Source organism: Camellia sinensis, chromosome 8, assembly GCF_055761805.1.
Source record: "Camellia sinensis isolate YWXY chromosome 8, ASM5576180v1, whole genome shotgun sequence".
NCBI classification, from domain to species: Eukaryota; Viridiplantae; Streptophyta; class Magnoliopsida; order Ericales; family Theaceae; genus Camellia; species Camellia sinensis.
Genome location: NC_138968.1, coordinates 51,254,190 through 51,273,791, shown reverse-complemented (window position 1 = coordinate 51,273,791; position 19,602 = coordinate 51,254,190). Strand labels below are relative to the sequence as shown.

Sequence of the window (19,602 nt, the reverse complement as noted above, 5' to 3'; positions counted from 1 at the left end):
TTTGGTGTTCTCAATTGTGCAATGGGTTTTCTAAAAACTAACTCTATTAGCTTCATCACATAATTGACTAATGCTAAGCAAGTTAGGTTTTAAACCTTCAACAAGTAAATTTTTTTTTTTTATAATAGGAGAAGAATTTTTATCAATACTATCTACACCAATGATTTTTCCTTTACTATTGTCTCCAAAAGTTACACAACCACCATTTTTTTATTAAAGTGTGGTAAACATGGCTTTATTTCCTGTCATGTGCCTCGAACATGTACTGTCGAGATACCATCTATTATTGCTGAATTTTATCTTGAAGCATACCTGTAAAATTTAGATTTACATTGGTTTTTGGTACCCATTCCTTCTTGGGTTTGTGAGAGTTAGAGTGTGACACATTTAAAGTGTCTTTGGGAATCCATATCTTTTTAATTCTTGTGAAAGGATTTCTTTTGATTGGACAAAATGTGAGATTTAATATTTTCTACCACAAAAATGACATGTGAAATGTGAATGTCTAGGTGATGCATGTACTAAAGTATTTTTGAAAGTCTTTGCTTTTGTAAAATGTTTATATCTAATTCTGACTTTTTTTTTACCCTTTCTCTCTCTAGAATGGGAGGCTCTCTACCCTAGGTAGGTTTTCTAGGTCTATATCCTAGTTCTTCTCTCTGGATTTTTCCATTGTCTTGTGTCCACATTTCTTTCAAATCTATCTCTATCTGAGTCCCCTTTTCGGTGCTTCGACTGATTCTGTGGTTGGGTTTGTGTTTCAGTCCCTTCACCCATTTCCTTCCCTCTGTTTTCTCCTTCCACCATAGCCTCCCCTTATTTCCACCTTACGGCGTTGTGTCCTTTGTATGCGTAGTGTAGATGAGTACGTCAAACTCTGCCCCAGGTCTGGAGTTCATTACACTCGAAAATGGAGCTGGCAGTAGTGATGTAGTGTCTCACCGTTTCCTGATAGGGAAGATTCTAGCTCCAAAGCAGCTCAAAATCCCAGCAGTCTCGTCAATTGTCAAAGGAGCATGGAAGACGAGAGCCTCCTTTTCAATCGCACCGTGGAATGACAATCTTTTCCTTTTCACTTTCGAGGATGCAGAGGATAGAGGGTTGGTGCTTCAGGGGGCACCATGGTCTATCATGGGTAACCTGATGATTCTCCAACCCTTGCAGAAAGGAACTCCGGTTATCGATTTGGAATTTCTGTGGAGCCCTTTCTGGGTACAAGTTCATGGCCTCCCTCCAGAGAAACTGACTAAGGCTAATGGGGAGTTGATTAGTAAACGGATTGGCCGTCTTATTCGGGTAGAAGCACACTGTGAAGGTTTGTTGCTCTATCGAAATTTTATCCGAATCCGGGTGGAACTTGACATCTCCAAACCCATCCCTCGTGGTTTCTTTCTTCAGCATAATGATTCTCTTCAAGGGGTCTCATCCAACCCCTGGATTTCTTTCAAGTTTGAAAAGTTATCTGACTTATGTTTTGATTGTGGGAGAATAGGCCACGATAGGAAGGCTTGCAAATTTGTTACTCGAGAAGAAGGAATGGGGTCTGGGTATGGGCCGGATTTGCAGACTGGTATAGCCCGGAGCACTGGTCTACCGGTGGAATACTACAAACAGTTGGTGGATGAGATGGATATTAGGCTCAGGCCTCTGTTGAATCGGTTTAGAGAACAGCTTACTGGGACGTCCGCTCTGAGGGCACCTACGGTGGCGCGTGGCTTAGAAGGAGGTGAAATTGAGGTTGGCCAGTCTGATGCAGGTTGAGTACGTGGTATACCTGTACAATTGACATATCATGTTTCCTGCTACCAATGTGGAGATCGTGGAGGAGTGGGGGCGTGAGAAGGACAATACAGAGGTGCTAAAAAATTCAGACATTTCGGATGCTCAAGGTAGTGCTATGTAGGATAAGAGGCCAGATGCACATTATCTCATGGGTAATGACACTCATATTCTTTCTGGGCTTGGTCTAAAGAAACCTCCTCCAAAAGAAGCAGGTAATAGCCTGGGTGAGCCTAAGGCCCCTAGTGGGCCCAAATATTTTGTTACCGAGCCAGGTGAGCTTCTACTATGCCCAGCCCATAAGACAGCCATGATTAAAACCAGCTCCGGCCCAATTGGGATTGAAGAGATTAGTCATTCCTCAAGCCCAACCCGCATTGATTTGAAGACTATAGTGATTGATGACTGTATGGCTACTGTCTTTAATAGTCTGACTTTAAAACGTAAGGCCCATGAGGAAAATGAGCGCTTGGGTAGACTGCCTAAATTGCTCAAAGGCTCTGAGGTTTCCACTGAAGCTTTTACAGCTGGGGCTCTCTCTATATCTCATTTTTCCTTATCAATTCGTGCTCAGAATTCCTCTCTGGTCAGAGGTCGGGAAAAGAGGGGAACAGGTAAAGCCAAAAAAGGGTTACAAGGTGACTTATATTAAGTTAAGGCGGTCACAGAAGAGTCTTCTCTTCCATCTCAGTTGACAGCCTGTTCTGCTACTGAGGTTGATGAATGTTGTTCACAGGTTCCTAGTACATATCCTCTTGCTAATGCTGGTGATGTGGGTGAATGGGCTTTGGTGGCTGGCCCTAAACAGCCCCATTCATCATGTTGATCTTGAGCTGGAACTGTTAAGGGTTGGGGCGACTGCTGACAGTCCAGATCCTCCGAGGACTGGTTTCAACCCATCGTCTCAAAGTGGTCTTTTTAATGGAAACCAAGAATAAGTCAGTGACACTGGAGAGGATTCGGAGATGCCTCCACTTTACAAATCATTGTTATATCGAACCGGAAGGTTTTTCAGGGGGTTTAGCACTTTGGTGGATGGATGATTTTCAGCTAGATGTTAGGTACAAATCGAGGAACATGATTAGAGCAGTTATTACTACTTCTAATTTTTCATCTAGCTGGGTTATCTCGTTTGTGTATGCTCCTCCGCAAAGGTCACTCTGCAGAAACTTCTGGGTTCAGTTTAAACAGATGGCTCTAGCTAACGACTATCCATGGGTTTGCATTGGTGATTTTAATGAGATTGGTCTGATTGGGGAGAAAGAAGGGGGAACCGGATGCCGAATGACCCAACTTCAATTTTGCCTAGAACTTTTATCTGACTGTGCTCTTTTGGATTTGGAATTTCAGGGCTGCCCTTTCACTTGGTCGAATAATCAGAGAGGGGTTGATAATGTGAGAGAAAGATTAGATCGGGCTGTGTAGAAATCCCATTTTTGACCGACCTTAAGACTCAGACGTCATCGTTTGTACACGCGATGATCGCACATGTCTGTGCTCGTTTCGAGTTTTCGGAGTTTTCGGCTGAGTGCCTTGCCTTCGGGCCTCTCAACTCTTTGTGTTTTGGCTTGGTTTGTAGACCATGCCTTGTTGCCCTTTGTGGACGCGCCCTCGAGGGCTTTATGCTTTTCCACAGTTCGGACTCAATATGTCGCGGTTTTGAATCTAATCTCACAATGTGCGATGTGAGATTGATAAATCACCAAAGAGTTCAAATTCGGCAAATCGTTTTGAAAAACTGATTTTTGAGAAAGAAGTGCCAAACATGGACTGCTTTGCCAGATACAGAGTCGCCACCTAAATATTTATTTTGGTGGAATTTAGGAAACCCTGACTCGTTGCCTAATGCCACGTGTCCGTCATCACCAAAGTTGCCTTGGCTTGGGAACTTGAGTACGATTGGGGAAGGTCAGCTATGAGCACCCCCGCTCGCCCTATCCGAAGATCGGCCTGTACTAAGCATGATATCGAGTTTTGAAAACATATGTGTTCTTATTTCGGTTAATAAGCTAGAATTACTATGTGATGCGCACAACACACAAGTATAGACTAGATCGCCTAATTTGGAACAAAGTATCGCATATCCGTTTGTTTGGAAATGGTTTAGAGTTTGTTACTCGCAAGTAGGCTAAAACACGGATTTCAACGAATCATTCCAATTCAGGCAATCCAACCTTCACCCACAGGCATTTAGGCAATTATATCACATAAGCAGATAGCCTCATGGCAAGCCTGCTATCATGGCAACACTCACACCCATGTAAGATGCTAAAGCATAAAAGCTTACCTAGTACTCCGAGTCAAAACAAGAAACTAGTTAGGAATCATGCATGATCCTAGTTCATGTTAAGATGACTAATGCAACGCATGCAAAATACAACTAAAATAGGCTCGGCTATTCTAAAATGACATATGAAATGCAACAACTGATACACGTGTTCAACTCGGAATTGAAATACAATGTAGTTAGTATGATGCGCCGAGCCCGGTGCATGCAAGACAGATAAATGGATGCAAACATGCGAAGCATAAGGATGCTAATTGAAACATGCCCAAAAACTAACCATCGTAAGTTGGTAAATAAAAACGAGAAAGACGTGGGGTTGAAAGATATGCATCACACACACGCACACTTATTACAAAATTCGCCCTCTTGATAGAGGGTCCGAAAGAATAATACAAACCAAATAAATATTTAACTACTCTAGCTAATTAATTATTACAGACCCTTAATTAATTAACAAATTAATTACAAAATAAACTAAGTATGAAATTCAAAAGGCCGCCGTAGCTCCGCCTCGAAATGATTGGATGATGCATGCTCGATTCGTCTTACTCGGAAACTCGTTGCCATGCCTCTGTTGCCTCTGTTTGTACTGTTCTGCACCTCTGAGAATTGTGAAAATCCTAAGATTGCTTCTGAAGCACTCCCTAAGCACTTTGGGATGCCACTGGCCAAGAGAAAACACCACTGGCCATGGAAACATGGTCATCGACCAAAAATGGGATCACTGGCACGATTTTGGTAGTCGGCCGGCACTGAAAGTTGCCGACCGGCCATTTCTTCATGCAGAACACTGGTTTTGCTGTAACAGAGGACAGACAGTGCATGACATGGGATTTGCAAGCCAAATGTATGCACGACCACCCTCCCTATCATGCTATGAACTCAAGGGAGTATGGCTCCTGACCCTCGGGCCACCAATCATGCATTTCGATGCATGATAGCCAAAGATGTCAAGTGTGCAAATCAATATGAATGAATGCAACAAAACAAATGAATGATACACACTCTATCATGTTGAATCAAGAGTGTCAGCGACCGAGGATTGAGGTACGTTTCGTCACTTCAAGTACGAACGTCCCTCATTCCTCATGTTTGGTTTGACACCCTAAACCAAACCCAATGCAATGCATGCAAGTATGCCAAATGTAGTGCAATGCATGCAAACAATGCAACATGAGCATGCCAACTCAAAGTAATGCAATGTAACATGAATGTGCCAAGTGCAACATGGCTCAAGCATGCACACAAAGGCTAAAGTAGCGAGCATGCCAAATGCAAAGCAACCTACACGAGCATGTGACAAAAGGTAAACTAGCAAGTATGCAATAAGATGTACCATGTTAAGCATGCGGCTATATACAAAGATGGATTTAGACCATAGTGGGAAGACCTCAGCCATGTCCAAAACAGTAGCCAAAGTGATGAATTAAGGCGTCGAAAGGGCAAAACACGCATGTTCACACATTGATCCATAAACTATGCAACAATGTACAATCCTCAAATATGAGTGAGATGTGATAAACATGAGAATATGACAATGCAATAAGCTCTGAAATCATGTTAAGAGTGATGCCAAATCAACTAAACAAGATAAGCATGGCATGCTAATGGACTTAAAGCTCAAAGCTAGCCAAAGGACTTGAACCATGGTCATATCAACCAAGTCCCAAGGGACCAAGGTGACCCAAAATAGTCTTAGGACAGACCAAAATAAGGCTAGAGCATGCATGGATTAAGGCCAAAACATGCTAAGAAAGGTGAGTACAAAACAAAGCGTACACAAGGCCAAAAGAGAGAATTGCACTACACCCATTACAACCAAGCATGGCATGACTTAATCAAGGAAAATCAGAGTTATAATGTGCCAAAAGGAGCCCCAAAACCCACTGATATGGAAGCCCAAGGACTTAAACAAAGAGGCATGCACAATGACCTATTTTAAGTCACAAAAGAACAACTCTTCAAAGCTTTGAAAGGATGGTAAATGCAAGCATACAAGCATGGAGCATGGACTGAAATGGCATGATAAGTGATTCCAAGTCACTGAAATAACCCAAATAAAGCATGCTTATGACTCATACACTCAAAGCTAACAAGCTAGGATACATGGTGGCTATGCAAACTATGGCAAATATGACTGAATCAACACTAAACAGAACTTAAACATGTCACAACATGGCTAAAAGCTTCATGAAGTCAAGCTAAAATATGCAAGTATGATGGTCTAAATGCATGATACATGTTATGACAATAGAGGGGATTACAAAGCAAGTGCATGATGCAAACAATAGGCCATCGAACCAACATAAAACAGAGGTCTAACATGATAGACTAACACCAAATACCCTCTGAAATGGAGCCAAATAAAGCTATGCAAACATTTTACCTTTATGTCACGACCCAAACCCGCTCCTATAGGTTTAGCATCGTAACCGGCCAGTAATCCTTGGATTACCGAAGGCCTCTGAACAGATAAGCATATAATACGGGGCTAGCGGATGCAAATACATAAATATAGTTGTCCAATGAGCTGTGCTGACTTATATAAAACAGAATATATAAAACTTCATATACATAGACAAAAGTCAATCATACAATATACCCACACACATTAAAGTATCTGAAGTACAGCCAACAGAATTACATCAAGTCATATATATACACAGGACCAACAGAACTTGAACACATGACACTTCGAGAACCTCCATGTGAGGCACAATGGCTGGCTGACAATAGAACACAGATCCAGGCAAAAAGTCTCCAAACTTGAACTCCAGAATGCTCACCTATACATATATATATATACAAATAGTGAGCTAAAGCCCAGTGAATAACATTAAGGTAAAGAGGTTAGTGAACGAAATCCGAACATATCATAAGCAGAAAACAGATCATAGTATAATCATTCTCAGATCAGAACATAATAATGGTACATCCCATAGAACACATTACAGAACATCTTCCGACTAGAGTAACCGGTTCCGGATACCGATTAAACACATATCGCCACAATGAAGTGGCTAACGAGATCTCGTAATTACTTGTATGTCATGGACCCGCATTTTCATGCCGTCCCCCATGACTTGGGACTATCTATGGATGCCATAATAGATTTCAAACATGGACTATTCGTTCACGAAAACAGATATCATTTCAGAAATCATAGCTTATCACATTTCATTTGGAACATAATTTCATATAAACATATCCTTACGATAACGTTACTCACAGTGGTTCCAGTAAGCGGTCAATCAATCTTCGAGTCTTGACCTATAATCAAAAAATACATAACACAAGCATGTCTTATCATTACACATTCAAGTGGCCATTAAGGCTTAGCTTTCATTACATTGGTTCTTATTCTTTCTTATCACATTGCCTAAAACACACATACACTTGCAGTCTCGGAACTTAGTACATTCTTCACTTAGTGTGTTTCTAATCCATAACCTCATTATCAAAGCTTAATTAGGCCTTAGGAATGCCTAAGATGCAATGAGGATGCCAAAACATGAGTTGGAACACTTAGGCAAATTTTCTGAAAATAAGGTCCCCGTTCGAGCGTAGACTTCCTTGCTCGAGCGGACATGCAAAATAAGAGGGGTCGCTCAAGCGAGACTTTTTTCGCTCTAGTGATCGGCAAACTTGGGAAAAAGTACTGGTTGGTCTCAATCTACGCTCGAGCTACAACTTCTACGCTCGAGCGTACATGCAAAATGTGAATGGTCGCTCGAGCACACATTCCTTCGCTTGAGCGATCTGTAAACGACATGAAACTTCTGGGAGCTTGCATTTCACGCTCGAGCAGACCTTTTGTTACTCAAGCGGAGTGCACGCACTCAGAGTGGTCACTCGAGCGAGAACTCCCACGCTCGAGCGTGGATGCAATTTCTGGAATTTCCAGATTGACCTCCAAGTATGAAACTCGACCTTCAACCATCCAAAACTCGTTTTCCTGGGTCAAATTTTTGGAAAACACTTAATAACTCATAGAACAACATGTTTGAAGAATCATTTCAAGAAATCATGGCCCAAGAGCAACCCAATTTGTGCAAAATCAACATGAACTTTATGAATATGCTATTAATTCAATATGTAAGAACCTCTTTGAATTCAAACCCTTCAAAACATAATCGAACTTGATATTTTGATGGAAAACAAGTTGAATGACCATAATGTGAGTGAAATTAACACATGCATGGAAGAAATCTTAGAATTCAAACTCAAAACTAGGAAATTTATTTGGTCCAATTCTTGTACATAGTCACAATTTCTTCTTGAATTGATCTTCTTGGTTGTTAAAACTCATAATTAAGCCTTAAATCCTTACCTAGAGTCTTGAATTACTCTTGTTCTAGCACAATCTTGATGAATTCAACACAAAACCTTCAATTTCTCTTTCAATCTTTACCTTCCTCTCTCTAGATTGCACTCTCTCTCTCTCTCTCTCTCTCTCTCTCTCTAAGGTGAAATCTCAGATTTTTGCTCTAAAGGAAATGAAAGAAAATGAGCTCAAATGAGCTTAAGGCTCATATGTATAGCTATAATAATAAAAATACACTAATTAGAATATTAAGCTAACCAAACATGACTTAATTAATCAGACTGAAACAATTTTTTAATAAAATTTGCCATAGTGCTCTAAAAATTCCAAATAACATATCGGTGTAGTCAATTTCGGTTTCGGATGCCGATAAGGCTTTCAATTAATATACTAAAGTGAAATTCCTAACAGATATTTCTACAAGTAACAGATAGAGAGCCAAAATCATGCAAAATACGGAATGAACACATAATTTATTTTAATCCTCTCATTAACATCCTTAAATACGGATTAGTAGCTAATTACGGATCGGGGTTATTACACTTTATGAGCCCTAAATGCAAGCAAATGAGTCACAAGGGGAGAGAGGTGTCCCTCCCCTATACAAGACCTCAAAACTACTTCTCCACCACTGAAAATCTTCTGGATTTCAGTGGTGAGAAGGTTAACACACGAAGGGTTTCAAAGCCCAAAGATGAAGGCGCAAAAGGGGTCAAACAAGGCTTAAGAGGGGGTAGACAACCCCCAACACCAAAATGACCATAAGTAACTATAACAAGCATGAAAATATAGAAATTTTATTAGTTATACACTAACGAAACAATACGAAAATAGGTCTAAAACCTTAAGCAAAAATGGGGAATAAAAAGGTAAGTTCTCACCCTTGAAGAACACTTCAAGAACACCAACTCCAACACCTTTTTTTGATCAAAAACCAACTCAAAACTTTGAAATCAACCCCTTAAAAACTCAGCAACCAAAGTATAGTGTAACACTAGGTGTCTTAGTGCAAAACTAAGAACAAAAACCCCTTTTAAACACTATTGCACAAACAAATATAGAGAGAGAGGGAGATATAGAGAGAGAGTGATATATATCATATATCACAGGTTGTTCAACCTCTGGAAAGGGAGGGGAGGCCCTCATTTTATAGGAATTCAATTCCTAAGCTTCTTGGAGAAGCCAACACAAGGGAGCAAATCCCTCCATACACGTGTATAGAGGGGGTGTATTGTGGATGCCAGCTGCTGTGACAGCTGGCATAAAATATCTGCCAAAAGCAGATGGAAAGGGGTCGGCTGAAAAATATGGCCGATTGACCAACAAAAATGGCCGGCCGACCAAAAACATTGCCGACCGGCCAACACCTTTGGCTGGTAGAAAGAAAACAGGGCCGGTGGCCTTAAGCCATGGCCGGTGAGGTGTGGGGATGGCCAACAAGCCATTCCCTGCCCTTAGAAGCAAAAACACAAGTGTTTGGTCCATGACCAAACACAAAACAGATAAGTTGAGAGATCTTGAGGTAAGGCGCGTAGCCGAGACCTCCGAGAACTCAAAACGAACACGAGCATGGATGATCATCGAGTGTTTAAACGATGACGTCCAAGTCTTGAGGACGGTAAAAAATGGGGTGTCTACAGTTGCCCCTCTTTGACAGAACACGAAAGTCATAACAATGACGGGAGTGAATGTCAAAGCCCAGAGATGACCCATTTTTCACAAGGCCGAAGACTTAGACAAAGCATATAAGCTAGCAAGATATATGCCCGAGGCAGGGGCAAGATGCAATGAACATGCATGATGCCGAACATAACTTATGATCATGCAAACAAAGCTGTAACGCAGCATAACATGCAACAGTTTTAAGTAAGCTAAAAACCAAACTATATTACAATACAGAAAGGATGTAAGAGAATTATGTAATTCTCACTACGTTTGACGCGGAGAATACAATACCTGTCCGGTTCGTTTGGTCGTGCCAGCTTCAAATGAACCGTACATACCATATCGTGCCTGCAAAAGAAATAAACTTAACAGGTACAACATTGTTAGAAACATGCATAGCAATGCAAGTGAAAAGTGCGTAATGACGTAAGTCGAGGGATGTATGACAATGCAACCTAAGTGTGACGCATAACAATGCGAAGGGGATGCATAATAATGCAGATAAAGTGTGCATGACAATGCAGGTGGGAGGGGAGAAACATAGGGACATATCCCAGTGTTTCGGGAAGAAGGAGAAACATAGGGACATATCCCAGTGTTTCGGAAAAAGGAGAAACATAGGGACATATCCCAGTGTTTCGGAAAAGAGGAGAAACATAGGGACATATCCTAGTGTTTCGGAATAAAGGAGAAACATAGGGACATATCCCAGTGTTTCGGAATGGCTCAAGCATTGGAACGTATTCCAGATGCTCTTAACCGAAAAGGGAGAATCATAGGGACGTATCCCGGTGTTTCGAAAAGAAGGAAAAACATAGGGACGTATCCTGGTGTTTCGGAAAGAAGGAAAAACTTAGGGACGTATCCCGGTGTTTCGGAATGGCGCAAGCATTAGAACGTATTCCAGATGCTCTTAACCGAAAAGGGAGAAACATAGGGACGTATCCCAGTGTTTCAAAAAGAAGGAAAAACATAGGGATGTATTCCGATGTTTTGGAAAGAAAGAAAAACTTAGAGACGTATCCCGGTGTTTCGGAATGGCTCAAGCATTGGAACGTATTCCAGATGTTCTTAACCGAAAAGGGAGAAACATAGGGACGTATCCCGGTGTTTCAGAAAAAGGAGAATCATAGGGACGTGTCTCGGTGTTTCGGAGAAGGAGCATGCAAAACAATGCAAGTGGAATGTGCGTGACAACGCAAGTGAAGAGGTGTGCATAACAATGCAGGTATAGTGCGTGACAGCACAGGATAGATGTGCAAAACAATGCAAGTAACGGTGCATAACAATGCAGGTGGGACGGGGCATAACAATGCAAAAAGAACGGTGCATAACAATGCAAGTGAAAAGGTGCATAACAATGCAACTGGAAGGTGCATAACAATGCAGGTGGAGTATGCATAACAATGAATTGAAAGAGTGCATAGCAATGCAGGCAGAGTGTGCATAACAATGCAAAGAGAACGGTGCATAACAATGCATTTTCAGTGCAACAACGACAGCATGTTTGAAGTAAACTACTGAATAAGGAAATACACGCCTTAACGAAACCAATTCAAACGCAACTTCCGATTTACCTCTCAGAGGACTTGGCAACACGCTCGGCTAAAAAAGGTATACCCTGTTCATATTGGCGAGAGGTAACATCTGCATGTGAAACCGTCAGGTGCTGCTTGAACTGCCATTCTGGCTTGAAGCAAGCTTACACTTGGGGTCGAGATACACTCATACTCCAGAGAAACGGCGAGGCCTGAGAAGGTGCACCTGGAATGCAGTCTCGGAATTTGCTGGAGTTAAGCCACACTAAGATGCTCCACATTTTCTCTCTTTTCTTTTGCTTTGGAGTCTGGAACCCACATAGCTTCAGATAGGTCCTTGTCTTACTGTTCACACTTATCGGGGGTGGACCTTGAAGTTTTATGAAAGAACAAATACTGTTTTGCACAAATGTGGAGAATGGCACAACACTTTGAGCACAAAACAATTCATTTTTTTTTGAATTTGAGAAATGAGAAAAAATTTGTTGACTGGGTATTTGAGCCTACAACTGAACACAGCGCACCATGACTCAACAAAGGAAAATAAAAGGTGAACAACCTAAACCCATGGAGAAACACTCGAAACGACTCACAACAAGAATCGAGACAAACAAAACAACGTACACGACTCTCAGATGTGTTCCAAAGACAAGGGACCTCTCAGATCACGAGGAGCCAGTTTCTCCAGGTATTGTTTCCCACCCTTTCTCATTTGTGATTCTCACATCACTCTGGCACTCAATCTCTATTTTTCTGAAAAAGCCCTTTTCTCATTTTTTCTCTCATCGCACATCTCTCTATTCTTCAATCTCTCATTTTTCATCCCTCCCCTGGGTGGTTGATGGATGAACAGGAAGTTGCAGGCTCATGCCCCTAGCATTCTGCTAGATTCTCTTTCTTCTGCTCAAAACAGTGAACTTTCTCACAATGGGGTTGTGCTACAACTGGGTGTGCAGCAGATTTGCAGCTGACATTGGTTGACGATGCTCTGCTGGGGAGTTTGAACGTCATCAGATGTGTCCAGATGAGGGAGTGGAACATCCTGATCCATTTCCAGTCCGTGCTTCGCACTTGACTTGATACCTCGCTGCTCGAAGGATGAAAGAGCTTTCAGCCCTTCGTTGTTATCTTCAGTTGTGCCCTTTCTGGTAGGTATGATGCCCTTCTTGGCAAGTAGGTTGACAATGGGGAAAAGACATAACACCCGACTCAACTGTGGCCCTAGTTCATCACTTTGACCATTTTTTGTTTTTGCTTTCTACTAAAATAATTTTAATCAAGATGAGAGTTAGATTAACATACTTGTTTAATTTTTTGATTTAAAATCATGCAAGTTAGGTTATGAGCGCTGAAAATTTTCCTTTTTTGGGTCCAAGAGATGGTCCAGTTTTGGAAAAATGAAGCAATTTTTGAGAAAATTAGTCAACTTCAGTAAAAATTCTCAAAAACTGTTTTTGCAAATGGCTACTGCTCAACGAGCACGAAACCTACTCTTGAGATGTACAACCTCAGATCCAAAACAATGGGAAATTGCCCCTTGCCTGAATGGCACCGCAGCACACTGAATGGCAACGAAAAGTTGCCCCTTGTTTGAATAGTACCACAGCACTGCACAACAATGGAAAGTTGCCCCTAGTCTGAATAGCGCCACAACATGCTGTAATCAGTCCTCAGAGTGACGATCACAACCGAAACTCTTGGATACAGAGAAGACAACGATGATCAGAACGATTACATGGACACAATCAATTTGGAGTGTTTATGGCTGGACTTCAGAGTAAAGTTGCCTACGTATCCCAAACATGGGAATCAAGCTTTACGTAGTTCCAATACGGTACACTCAGGTATTAACCTCTCATTTTGCGCTCTAACTTTTGCCAAGGCCGCCCTTTCTGGGTTTTCAACCTTGCGAGCCTTGTTCTTCTCTTCTTTTCATTTCTTTTCTTTTTCATCTTTTCCTTTCATTTTTTTTTTCTCTTTTTTTCTTTTTCTTGCTTTAACTTTTGCCTGGATCGCCCTTTCGGGTTTTCGGCCCAGCGAGCCTCTCAAGGATAATAGTGTAGCTTTGTCCATGTCAAATGGTTTTGAGATCTTGAAGTCATCTGAATCCAGGAGAATGGCTGTTGTTCATTGATGATGTAGAAGTCCATCTAATGGAGGGTGAATTTGCCCCTAGTATTGTGGATAGGAACTTGGTTGTCCTTCAGCAATACTTTCTTCTTTCCCCCTTCTAGGATTTGGCATTCTTGCCAGTCTTCCTTGGTTTGCAGAAAAGACTCATCTTTGACTCTTCGAGCGCATCTGACATTTTTGCCCCTAGTTCAAGGGCTGCTTTTGATCTAGCTTCGCAAGCTTCCTTTGATCACATATGATATTCTCGCCCCTAGTTCATGGTCTGCTTCTGATCAAGCCACACGGGCCTTACATTGTGGTTGGCCGTTGAACATTCTGAATTAAGGTTCAAGGTTTGGAAGCAAAGGGGTTGAGTCTCGAGGCTGAGAGCGATCCTAAGCTGCACAATCCCAAGAGCGATTCCACACAGGTCTTCGCAGGACTGTGCAAAACATTTTTTGAAATCTTTTAAGAAAGCGACAAATCGCTCACATTGAAGACAGTGTAGAACCAATCTGGATCAAGCCAGGATCCTTCTCAGTACTCACATTAACAAACATGATCTTAATTATTAAGGGCTTAGCACACCTTTCTTTCTCTCAATTGATCAAATTTTACAAATCCCGAGGAATTCTTTCCTCTTTGTTTTTAACACAATGTTCAAAAGGTCTTGAAAAGCTTAGGTCAACGCAATGATTTAAAGACGCGGCAAAGCAGGTGAAAAGTACTGCCGTTTCATTCAAACTTCTGTCACAATTGGCACAAGACAGAAGCAAACACAAGAGTATGAAATTACTGCTGTTTCATTTAGATTTGTTCGCACAATTGGCTCCATGGTAGAAACAGATTCAAAAGAAAGCGAAAAGACAAACACAAAACAAGCAAGTGATATCCCAGGTAACACCCCCGAAATCACCTAACTCTAACAAAACAGGACTGACTCGATACAACAAGACAGACCCGACTGACTCAGTACCAAAAGACTGATTGCAGATAACATAACAAGACTGCCCCTAATACTCGAGTCAGAAAGTACAAAACTAGCATTTGCAAATGCTCAAAATAGTGCATGCCATATGCCACATTTGGAGTAAACTGAGCGCCGCCCGCAGGTGGTTCATCCCTCGATCACATACTCATACTATCCTCCAAGTTCACTGATCCAGTGACGATAGACTTCACTGAGCTTGGTGGGAGGACGACCCCGTTGTCAAACAAATCCTGTACTTCGTGGCGAAGACGGAAGCAATTGTCGGTGCTATGACCGGTTTGTTGATGGTACGCACAGTACTGGGTAATATCATGGCCGGGTGGGAGACGAGCAGGGAGAGGTCGAGGCTCGAGGGGTTTAAGATACTCCTTTTCAGCAAGGATTTGAAGAGCCTTGGACAAAGGCATATAGAGGGCATGGAAGACCCTACGACCTCGGGGTAGATACTTCGAGGTTTGTGGATTTTTGCTGGGCGCACTAGCAAAAGGGTCGGCAGGCACTGGCTTAGTCTGCTGATTTTTTCCGGATGCAGAATTAGGGTTGAAAGAAGCAGTTCTGGTGTGACGGTCCTTCTCCCGATTTTCCCCTTGCTTGAACTGCCCTCGGTCTGAGTAGGGAAGGTGTCATCCACAGTTTTTGCAGCAACTGCGAGTACCTGTGGCTTATCTAGTCCCCCGACTTTCAAAGCCTCAACAGCCTGCAGAAGTTGTTCATAGGGATCAGTGTCTTCCTTTTCCTTGTTCTTTCCACTAGCCTCAGCTTGGTGGAAGGTTTGGGTTGCTACATTAGAGCGGAACCCGGTTGTTGTTGACATGCCATTACCGGAACTTGGTATGGCTTCAGGTTGGCGGAGCTCAATTACAATTCACCCCAATAACGGGGGCTCTTCCGGCATAAAATTTCTAGCACATGATGTGGTCGGTGGCGGGGCCGACATTCCGTAGGCTAGATCAGCCACAGATCTCTGAAGATCGCCAATCATTCCCATTAGCTCAAAAGTGGTGGGCTCACGGGTTTGAAATAGTTGGGGTTCCCAGATCGGATGTGCAGCAGGTGACCTGGGCGGGTATGGCATGTCAACATCAGTCTCATCTTGCATGGTGATTCCCTGGTTCAATATTGTTGCCATGACCACAATTTCTTCTGAATTCTGCATTATCACGAGTCTGCTGAACTGAACAGAGGTGATGCGACTGGTGGCTGACGGATCTGATGAACCGGTGAGCCTTGACTGGTCCTTTTCTGTCTTGCCTTAGCGAAGGAGAACACTGGTTGCTCGGAATCGAATCTTTGAACCTTGAAAGAGAAAACATGCAGCATCTCAGCCCAATTTTTACTAAAACAAACATAAGCATAGCTGAATAACTGTATTCGATCACTGATCACTGCTCCCAAAATTACTGCCCCAAAATTGAATCTAATACCTGCAGATATAACTGATTCTCAAATACTGATGCCCTCAGGCCTGATACCCAAACTTGCAAACTGATATATGCATTCCTGTAGAGGCACACTCTAAAAGTACATAGCAAGTAAATGAGAGCCAAAAACACCCCTATGGAGGGGTAGGGTTTCTCTGTCCTATTTTGTCAGGAGCTAGGGTTTCACTACGCACATAGTGGTTTCAAACAACTTACAACCTGTCCTAGCTTGGAATAGTCACTATGGATTCCGAATATGCACTAGGTCGAATGGTCAAAAAGGGTGCCCCGGTAAAAATCGGGATTTGTGTTCCCATCGTGGCAGAGTCCGTAACCGGTCAGCCTTATGGCACGCTTCTCAAAGCGAGCCTCCGACAAACCGTTCAGGAATAGCAGATGGCAAACACGGTGTCCTAGGTGCACCAATGCAAATGCAATGCAAAGAAACACATAAGTGTAATCAAAACAAGATATCATGAGTTCGAGTCAAGTTCTCTAAGTCCCCAGTAGAGTCGCCCGAAACTATGGATGCGCCCTCGAGGGCTTTATGCTTTTCCACAGTTCAGACTCAATATGTCACGGTTCTGAATCTAATCTCACAATGTGCGATGTGAGATTGATAAATCACCAAAAAGTCCAAATCCGGCAAATCATTTTGAAAAACTGATTTTTGAAAAAGAAGTGTCAAACATGAATAGCTTTGTTAGATACAGAGTCGCCACCTAAATATTTATTTTGGGGGAATTTAGGAAACCCTGACTCGTTACCTAAGGCCACGTGTTCGTCATCACCAAAGTTGCCTCGGCTCGGGAACTTGGGTACGATTGGGGAAGGTCATCTATGAGCACCCCCGCTCGCCCGATCCAAAGATCGGCCTGTACTAAACATGATAGCGAGTTTTGAAAACATATGTGTTCTTATTCCCCGATTAATTAGCTAGAATTACTATGTGATGCGCACAACACACAAGTATAGACTAGATCGCCTAATTTGGAACAAAGCATCGCATATCTGTTTGTTTGGAAATGGTTTAGGGTTTGCTACTCGCAAGTAGGCTAAAACACGGATTTCAACGAATCATTCCAATTCAGGCAATCCAACCTTCACCCACAGGCATTCAGGCAATTATATCACATAAGCAGATAGCCTCATGGCAAGCATGCTATCATGGCAACACTCACACCCATGCAAGATGCTAAAGTATAAAAGCTTACCTAGTACTCCGAGCCAAAACAAGAAACTAGTTAGGAATCATGCATGATCCTAGTTCATGTTAAGATGGCTAATGCAACGCATGCAAAATGCAACTAAAATAGGCTCGGCTATTCTAAAATGACATATGAAATGCAACAACTGATACACATGTTCAACTCGGAATTGAAATACAATGCAGATAGTATGATGCGCCAAGCCCAGTGCATGCAAGACAGATAAATGGATGAAAACATGTGAAGCATAAGGATGCTAATTGAAACATGCCCAAAAACTAACCATCGTAAGTTGGTAAATAAAAAGGAGAAAGACGTGGGGTTGGAAGACATGCATCACACACATGCACACTTATTACAAAATTCGCCCTCTCGACGGAGGGTCCGAAAGAATAATACAAACTAAATAAATAATTAACTACTCTAGCTAATTAATTATTACAGACCCTTAATTAATTAACAAATTAATTACAAAATAAACTAAGTATGAAATTCAAAAGGCCGCCGCAGCTCCGCCTCGAAATGATTGGATGATGCATGCTCGATTTGCTTTGCTCGGAAACCCGTTGCCATGCCTTTGTTGCCTTTGTTTGCACTGTTCTGCATCTCTGAGAATTGTGAAAATCCTAAGATTGCTTCTGAAGCACTCCCTGAGCACTTTGGGATGCCACCGGCCAAGAGAAAACACCACTGGCCATGGAAATATGGTCATCGACCAAAAATGGGATCACCGGCACGATTTTGGTAGTCGGTCGGCACTGAAAATTGCCGACCGGCCATTTCTTCCTGCAGAACACTGGTTTTGCTGCAACAGAAGCATGGAATTTGCAAGCCAAATGTATGTACGACCACCCTCCCTATCATGCTATGAACTCAAGGGAGTATGGCTCCTGACCCTCGGGCCACCAATCACGCATTTCGATGTATGATGGCCAAAGATGTCAAGTGTGCAAATCAATATGAATGAATGCAACAAAACAAATGAATGATACACACTCTATCATGTTGAATCAAGAGTGTCAGCGACCGAGGATTGAGGTACGTTTCATCACTTCAAGTACGAACGTCCCTCATTCCTCATGTTTGGTTTGACACCGCAAACCAAACCCAATGCAATGCATGCAAGTATGCCAAATATAGTGCAATGCATGCAAACAATGCAACATGAGCATGCCAACTCAAAGTAATGCAATGTAACATGAATGTGCCAAGTGCAACATGGCTCAAGTATGCACACAAAGGCTAAAGTAGCGAGCATGCCAAATGCAAAGCAACCTACACGAGCATGTGACAAAAGGTAAACTAGCAAGTATGCAACAAGATGTACCATGTTAAGCATGCGGCTATATACAAAGATGGACTTAGACCATAGTGGGAAGACCTCAGCCACGTCCAAAACAGTAGCTGTTATCCCAGTTAGGCAACCCAAGAGGGGGGGTGAATTGGGTTATTAAAAATTTCACAATATTAAATATAACACAATATTCAGAATTTGAATAAATAAAAACAAACAGAATAATAATTATCAATATAAAAGTAGAAGAGATAGAGAGAGAAAATCAAACACTGCGATTTATAGTGGTTCGGCACGCCAGGCCTACGTCCACTCCCCAAGGAACCTCCTTGAGAATTTCTTTACTATCAATTGAATAAATACACCACCAAGCTTGTGGATTTGGCACAGGGCTTACTCTTATCTATTGAGCCTCACTCAACAATAAATGCCTTACCCTTACAAAATCTCTCACAAAAATAAGGAATAAGAATAAGTGGTAATTGAACCCACTTTTACAATAATTCTCTCACAAAGAGTAGATATGAAAGTGTAAGAACAAAAACTAGACTTAGATCTGAAAGTGAAAGAGCAGAATACTCAGAATTTTGGAGCTCACAGAAATGTTTTCTCTTCAAGTTCTTGATTTTTTCTCCACATCCAACACCTCTATTTATACACAAAAATATACCCGTTGGACGCTCCTTGCTCACGTCATGGCTTACATAAGCACGCTCCTGACGTCATCGCTTACATAAGCACGCTCCTGATGTCATCGCTTACATAAGCAGGCTCTTGATGTCATTGCTTACATAAGCACACTCCTTAAATTTAAATAGTCAGCAAATGATAAGAATTAAAAAGATAAAAATAAGATTGATTTTTTCTTCTTGTTTTTTTCAAACATGGAGCCACCGTTTTTGTAGACAATTTAATACAAAGTTCACAACTTTCAAACAAACAAATAATTTTCTCCATCTAGTTTATAATATATATATATATAT

At 41.9% G+C, this 19,602-nt stretch overlaps 1 protein-coding gene across 1 annotated transcript; it reads left to right on the top strand.

Annotated features, from left to right (window-relative positions):
* The first annotated feature begins 861 nt into the window (after positions 1-861).
* LOC145797753 (uncharacterized) lies at positions 862-1,761 on the top strand. Its single transcript, XM_082885166.1, has one exon. It carries the CDS (start codon positions 862-864, stop codon positions 1,759-1,761), a length of 900 nt encoding a protein of 299 aa, XP_082741292.1.
* Positions 1,762-19,602: the final 17,841 nt, after the last annotated feature.

Bases quoted from the DNA above. Each gene is read 5' to 3' on its own strand.
- LOC145797753 (XM_082885166.1), top strand. From the start codon at position 862: ATGAGTACGTCAAACTCTGCCCCAGGTCTGGAGTTCATTACACTCGAA.